Source organism: Aegilops tauschii, chromosome 3 (assembly GCF_002575655.3).
Source record: "Aegilops tauschii subsp. strangulata cultivar AL8/78 chromosome 3, Aet v6.0, whole genome shotgun sequence".
In the NCBI taxonomy this organism is placed as follows: domain Eukaryota; kingdom Viridiplantae; phylum Streptophyta; class Magnoliopsida; order Poales; family Poaceae; genus Aegilops; species Aegilops tauschii.
This window is the reverse complement of record NC_053037.3, coordinates 369,754,682-369,761,207: the sequence shown is the minus strand read 5'-3', so window position 1 is coordinate 369,761,207 and position 6,526 is coordinate 369,754,682. Positions and strand designations below refer to the sequence as shown.

Sequence of the window (6,526 nt, the reverse complement as noted above, 5' to 3'; positions counted from 1 at the left end):
TCGACTGAAATTTTATTTGGGTCAGCTGCTGGGTTTCAGCTGTCAGATCGAAAATGAATAGACACATGCCTTCTTCAACCTCCAGACCCGCGTAGCCACCATAGACCTTACCGCCTTCTACCGCTGCCCACGGCGCTCCCGCGACCGCCTCGCCGCTCCGCCCTCACCTCAACCGCCGCCCACCGCCATGCTGCACCGGCTCCCGGCGAACTTTGCTGCAACTATGCATAATGTCTGGAGTATTTGAGTAGCTAATGGCAAAGAGAAAGACGTGGTGTTTTGTGAAAATAAACTATGGTGTTATTTATGGGACGTGGAGTATGTGATCGTGAGCTCCTGTGAGCTCGGAATCACACCCGCCCAGAATAGCTCCGAGATTCGGTGCATTGAATGGAGGTGGCAGACCGCAGGTTCACTACGAACGGGGAAAATCTCATATATTCCCTTATACGGGCCTGACACATGGGCCCTTATGAACGGAAGTTTGCACGCCGTCGACGAAGCGAGGACCGAGCCGTGGCTCGAGACGTCGCCGGCGTCCTGATCCGTGGATCAGATCAGTGGCTTTCCGGTAGCGGTGGTGGTTGACGCTGTAAATGACGTAAGTGGGCCGCCGGCTGCTAGGGCAGTGAACTTGGATTAGGCCTTCTTCCCAGGCGGTTGTAAGGTGGGGAAATCTACTGCGGCGAAGGCGACTGCGGTCTCTAGCGAGCTCACGGGTACTCCGGCGGCCATGGAGTTCCTGATGCAACCGATAAACAGGTTAGATTCTACTCGATGAACAATTGTTTTGCATGGATTGGATCCCTTTTTTGTGGCTGGCTGTGATTCTGTCGCCTCATATTTTGTTCTGGATTAAGTAGAACACTGCTAGAGGAGGTGAATGATAACAACAGCACGATGGAGCCCGTGCAGATGTTGAGATGCCAGTACCAGCAGCTTCTAGTGCGGACGGCCAGAACTGTCGTGATGAAGCAGCTGTTGAGGGTGGAAGTGCAGATAAGGCTCCGTGTTGGGAGCAGTCTATAGAGCAATTAGACCCAAAGACACGGGGGCGCCGGACACAAAGGTACGGCATATTTGCAGAGTAATTGCATGTTTATTTAGGGATTCAGATCGAAAATCACCAGTATCATGTATATGGAATATAGCATGAACTGCGGTGAGACGTCTGAGATGACATGTTCATTTCTGTAGGCAGTATTTGGTAAAATGCATATAAATTAGAAACAATAGTGTTGGAATCTGGTATCAGCCATGATTAATACTGATGCGAAATTAGTACTGTTGGGAAAGTAGACAGGAAATATGCATATGGGAGAGAATCATTTGCCTTATATGATGCAGTCATGATTCAGTTTCAGTACAGTGAGAGAAATAGGTCATTAATTTTTTTCTCATACAATGTCTAGCAGAATGCGTGTGGTGCTGCTGCTCTAGGCAGGGCTCCTTGCGCAGCCAGGGTCACGGCTTCGGAGAAGACCGTGCGACACAAGCGCACAACTTGCCTTGAATGCGGGGATGTGCCAAAACAGCCACATAAACCGGCTAGATGCAAGAACTGTGGCGTTGAAGGGCACTGATGGAACAACTGTGAGAAGCCAGCAGAACTTAGGCTGAAGTAATTATCTGGGACATTTACTTATAAGTCAGCAAAATACTACTTTCAGATAACCAGAACATGCGTTTTTTCCTGTCTGGGTTGTATGATCTGTAATCTGTTCATCAGGATTAGTTGGTTTCGTATATCTGTGAGATGTATGTGTTTTTTCCTGTCAGGGTTGTAAGATTTCAGTTATCTGAATTTTTATCTGAAACCATTGCTGTGATGCTTGCTTCTGCAGTTGCTTCATATGGTGCCTGAATCATGTTTAATAGAAACGTTATGTACGCAATAATTTTGGTACCTAATCTCGGTTACAGTTCTGTTAGAATAGCACATAATGAACAATTATGCCAAGGCTGACCTGATTTGCAAAAACTGTTCTGTGCACGCGTACACGTACCTGTCATTTTTCTTATTGAAGCAGGGACATGACTAAATGCATGTGGCAACTGTTCTGTCAGGTGCTGGAGCCTAGTGGGCGGGAGATATGGCGTGAGTGTGTACAAATGGGCGATGGGGTCTGGCTCATGGAGTAGCTCACAGCCATTCGGACTTGAGAGGGCCAAGATGGGAGCTTCAAAAGTTTCCCGGACTGCATCTTCGTTGACCAGAACTGAAGAATGCTCCAAGGCGTGCAATGGTTCGATTCAGGTACGCTTGCTCTGCTGTCTGAATCTTGAATGCACTTCTTCCTGACGATGTAAATCTGATAGAAAAATAGGCCACAATGCAAGCAAACGCAGATTCAGAAGCGTCAGTTAACCAGGGAGATGATCGTGTGCCTGTGAGTAGCGAGAACTCTGTGGTTTCCTCGCTCTCTCTCCAGGTGTTTGAGCAAACCAGTCGTTGATAGCTATAATATTGTAGCCATTGTGCTAATCCAATGTGATTTTTTTCAGGTTAGCGCCGGTGCGAAGTTGGAGAGGCAGAGGAAGGAGGTGAACCGAATGTTGCTGCTCATGAGTTGCGAATGAAGATGCAGAAGAGGGGTACGGCCAGCACGACCCTGTTGGAACAGAATCAACGGCCCAATCCGTCCTCGTCCGTCTGATCCACGTCGCAGCTAACTGACGGACTTATCTGATCTGTGGGCCACATGCTATTTCGGGAAATAAGAACGAGGAGCACATACCCGTTGCTATACAGTCTGCGGCACAGATCGCGAGATGAATAAATGGTACCGATTCCGAGCTCCTGTGAGCTCGGGCTCACATAGGCATTTTCGGTTATTTATGCTCTTATTTGTCCCTTTTTCTCGTGTTCCGTGGTATGAACGTTTTACCAATTGCTCCGTTTAAAATGATATGAGAGCATCTATTTTCTTGGAGTGGTTATTTATCAGGTGCCCTGGAAATATTTATTTTATTAGTCAGTATTTATGGCCGCTGGATGAGCCTTGGAAATCTTTCCTGCATTTGCACATATCCTAATGTTCAGATTAGATTATTCTTAGCATTGACTTAGAACTTTTTTTCTAAACCGTTTGAGAAACTGTAAAACGGTTATTCTATTTTGTTTGCTTCCAAAGGTAAGATACAGGTAGGTTACAACTGAAACTGGTAAAAAAAGGGAGGGAAAAAAACCCACCTCGACGGTACTTGTTTATTTTCGGGAAACGTTTTACGTCGGCGCGCCGGTTGAAGCTTGCGCCGGTCTGGCGCGGGACGTCAGATCTATCTGGATCAAACGACCAGAGCCGTGCTGCGCTTTGTGGCCCCATGCACCGCACCTTATCTTCTTAGCGTCTCTCTCCTCCGCTCGTTACCCCCGCATCTAAACACAATCCCCTCGTCCTCTCTTTTTTCCCAACGAGAGCACATCTCCATGGCTACTCCTGCTAGCCTGCAACCTCATGCTGCCATGAGGGGCGTTCCCAAGCTTGCCCCCCTCTCCTTCCTTTTCGACCTCCGAAACGGGAGAGTTGCTTGCTGCATAGTCTCTTCGGCGTGCTCCCATGGGGGCTCCACGGCGTGCTACGACGGGGCTCGTGGCCTGCTGGAACCGACAGCAAAAAATGTTGGAACCAGCGACCCCAACTGCTAGAAACGGCGACAAAAAATACTACGACTTGCGACAACATTTGCTACAACGGCATGTATGGCGAGCTACAACCGGTGACGAAAAATGCTGGAACCGGCATCCTCCATTGCTGGAACTGGTGATGTGGTGTGCTACAACGTTGTGGGACGGTAGCCTTATGTAATCCGTAGATGACGGAAGTTGTATCCTGCGGTGCGCTACTGGACGACCGGCAACAGAGAAAGCTGCAACCTCGGCGTGGAGAAGCTGCAACCCCCTGTCGTTGAAGCAATATGGCTCGCCGGTCACCGTGGTCACCGCAGTCACCACGGTCGGTTCCAGCAAATATGATCACCGTTTCCAGCAAACGCGAGTGCCGGTTCCAGCACATTGTCTAGCTGGTTGCAACATCCTCGGCGTGTTTTTGCTGGAGACGACGAAGGCCGGTTCCAGCAAAATGCAAGTACGGTTCCAGCAAATCTTCTTGCTGGTTCCAACATTCCTCGACCATTTTTTTGCTCGAGACAACAGAGGCCTAGTTTTTTGCTGGAACCGGTGATATGGTCGCCACCGGAGCACGGCCGTCGTGCACTGGAGTTGCGAGTGTCGCCACCGAAGCTGCAAGCCTGCAACCACGGGCACACGCTGCTGCATCCACGGAGGCGAGAAAACGTAGGTGATCGACGCCGGTGAGGGCGGCAGGCGGTGTCGATGAGCAGGACGCCGGTGAGGGCGGCGGCGACGAGCAGTACGCCGGTGAGGGCGGGCGGCAGGTGGCGCAGCACTGCGACCAGAGGAGGCGACGTGCATTCAAGGACATGCGCTAGATGCGGGACCAGCGAGAGGAAGGAGAAGCTCGGGGCAAGCCATTTTTCTGCCCAATCCAATGGCCCACCTGCATCTTATAGGATCACGCTCGACCGGCCGAAATGGTTGGGCCGGTGCGCCGGCGCGTATTAGTCGCCTTTATTTTCGCAACAACTTAATACTCCCGCACACAACTTCGCTACGCTTGTGCCACACGTACATCACGGGATCCCTTCTTGACCGATCCAGCCAACGTCAAGCAAGTACCCACGCGTCAACCAGCGACGCCAACGTCGCCTCAGACTCCCCGTCCTCACGCATCGCCTCATTCGCCTGCCGCATGGCCGCCTGCGTCCGCCCACGGATCACCCTGCCGCCGTCGGAGTCCATCATCCACTTAACCTTTGCTGCCACCTCCTCGGCCTTCACCATCTCCTTGTCATACCCTTCCATTGTCAGGGCTAGCCCAAGCTCCTTCTCCAGGAACACCTTGTTCACCCGCTGCTCTGCGTACAATGGCCACGCTAGCATCGGCACACCCGCCATGATCGACTCCAACACCGAGTTCCACCCACAGTGCGTGACGAACACGGCCACCGCTTCATGCATAAGCACATCACGCTGAGGTGCCCATGACTTGACGACCAGGCCCGTCTCCTTGGTACGGTCCAGGAAGCCCTCCGGGAGTAGGGCGTCGAGGTCCGGCTCCGACGGCCCGTCGAACTTCTTCGCCGGGTCATCGCTGGGCGGGCTCTTTACGACCCAAAGGAAACGCTGCCGGCTTGCCTCTAGCCCGGCCGCCACCTCCCTGATCTGCTTGGCGCTAAACCGACCGAGGCTGCCAAAGCAGAGGAACACCACGCTGTCCTTGGGTTGGGCATCCAGCCACGCGATGCACTCGTCGCCGCACTTGGTGCTCACCTCCTGCATCTTTATCAGCGGCCCAATGCAGTAGACTGGAGGGGTCGGAAGTCCGGAAGGCGAGCAGAGCCCGGCGATGATGGTCTCCACGGCCCGCGGCTCGAGCGAGCGGAAGGTGTTGACGAGGATGCCCTGGGACAGGCACAGGTCGCTGCACACACTCACGAACTTCGTGTATGCTACGTCATCGCGGTCCATGATTGGCAGCATGGAGTCTGTCGCCGGAAACGAGGGGATTCCAGGAACGTGCACGAGCTCATCACCCATGTCCTGGAAGTTGGCGGTGGTCTGAGCGTGCAGGACCGGGAGATGCAAATAGAGAGCCAGGACCTCAGCGCCGGAGGTGAAGAAGAAGTAGAAGGGAATGCCGAGCTCCGAGGCAACGCCGCGCGCGACATTACAGAAGAAGTCTGCTACGAGAACGGCAGGGGAGGTGGCAGCGAGGAAATCACGCAGGTGAGGGTTCGAGACGCGGGCGACCTCGAAGGTCAATGTCTCTGGGTGGTTGGATTTTACGGGCGGGAGCACGACTTGCGGGAGACGGTGGAAGGAGATGGTGGGGTTGGCCGCCGAGACGCCGGCGAGGAAGGGCCCTGTTGCGCTTGCCCCGGTGTTGTGCGGTAGATCGATGACGACGATGGTGACGGCGAGGCCGCGGGCAGCGATGATCTTACCCAGTTCGATCATCGAGACCAGGTGGCCCATGCCCGGCGACGGGTACAGCACCACCAGCTTCCGTGGCATCGTGGTGATTGCTGCACGCTCCATCTTGGCAACGATATGCCTGCTCTGGAGTCGTGGACGCTGTGGTGGTGGTGTCTGCTTTGGAGTGTGGAGTAGCACAAGTGGAGTTGGAGATGCATGGCGAACCGATGATTTATAGGGGCCGATGGTCTGTCTGACCCGTCTGGTGGCTGAAATTTGTAATTTTCTTCTACTTGTTGCATTGCAGATGATGTGTGCACCAGTCGCAGTGGCAACCGTGAGATGCGGTCAGGTGTGGATAGTTGGGCACTTGGACTTGCGTTCTTGCTTCGCTTCTTTAGTACGACGGGTCTAAGCACATAACGTCATCGCTGACGGATGGAACCATTTCAAGTCCCACCTGTCAATTGCTATGTCTCATGAGGGACGAACTAGTTCGACACAAGGAGTAGTATATAATTTGCACGT

General features: G+C 52.9%; 2 protein-coding genes across 5 annotated transcripts; one reads left to right on the top strand and one right to left on the bottom strand.

Annotated features, from left to right (window-relative positions):
- The first annotated feature begins 407 nt into the window (after positions 1–407).
- Positions 408–3,009, top strand: LOC109767016 (uncharacterized). 4 transcript variants are annotated; one of them, XM_040404106.3, is made up of 5 exons: positions 408–762; positions 916–1,069; positions 2,068–2,257; positions 2,328–2,432; positions 2,506–3,009. In XM_040404106.3, the coding sequence occupies exons 2-5, from the start codon at positions 924–926 to the stop codon at positions 2,578–2,580; spliced, it is 516 nt and encodes a 171-aa protein (XP_040260040.1). In that variant the 5' UTR covers positions 408–762; positions 916–923; the 3' UTR covers positions 2,581–3,009. The 4 variants fall into 4 exon arrangements, 3 of the variants coding, with proteins under 3 accessions (XP_040260040.1, XP_040260038.1, XP_020181358.1); XM_040404104.3 differs by having other exon boundaries at positions 421–762; positions 864–1,069; positions 2,506–2,947; XM_020325769.4 differs by lacking the exon at positions 2,328–2,432 and having other exon boundaries at positions 421–762; positions 864–1,069.
- A 65-nt stretch (positions 3,010–3,074) lies between these two features.
- LOC109767010 (UDP-glycosyltransferase 88B1) lies at positions 3,075–6,197 on the bottom strand. The gene has a single exon (XM_020325762.3). The coding sequence runs from the start codon at positions 6,119–6,121 to the stop codon at positions 4,688–4,690; it is 1,434 nt and encodes a 477-aa protein (XP_020181351.1). The 5' UTR covers positions 6,122–6,197; the 3' UTR covers positions 3,075–4,687.
- Between the last annotated feature and the right edge of the window lie 329 nt (positions 6,198–6,526).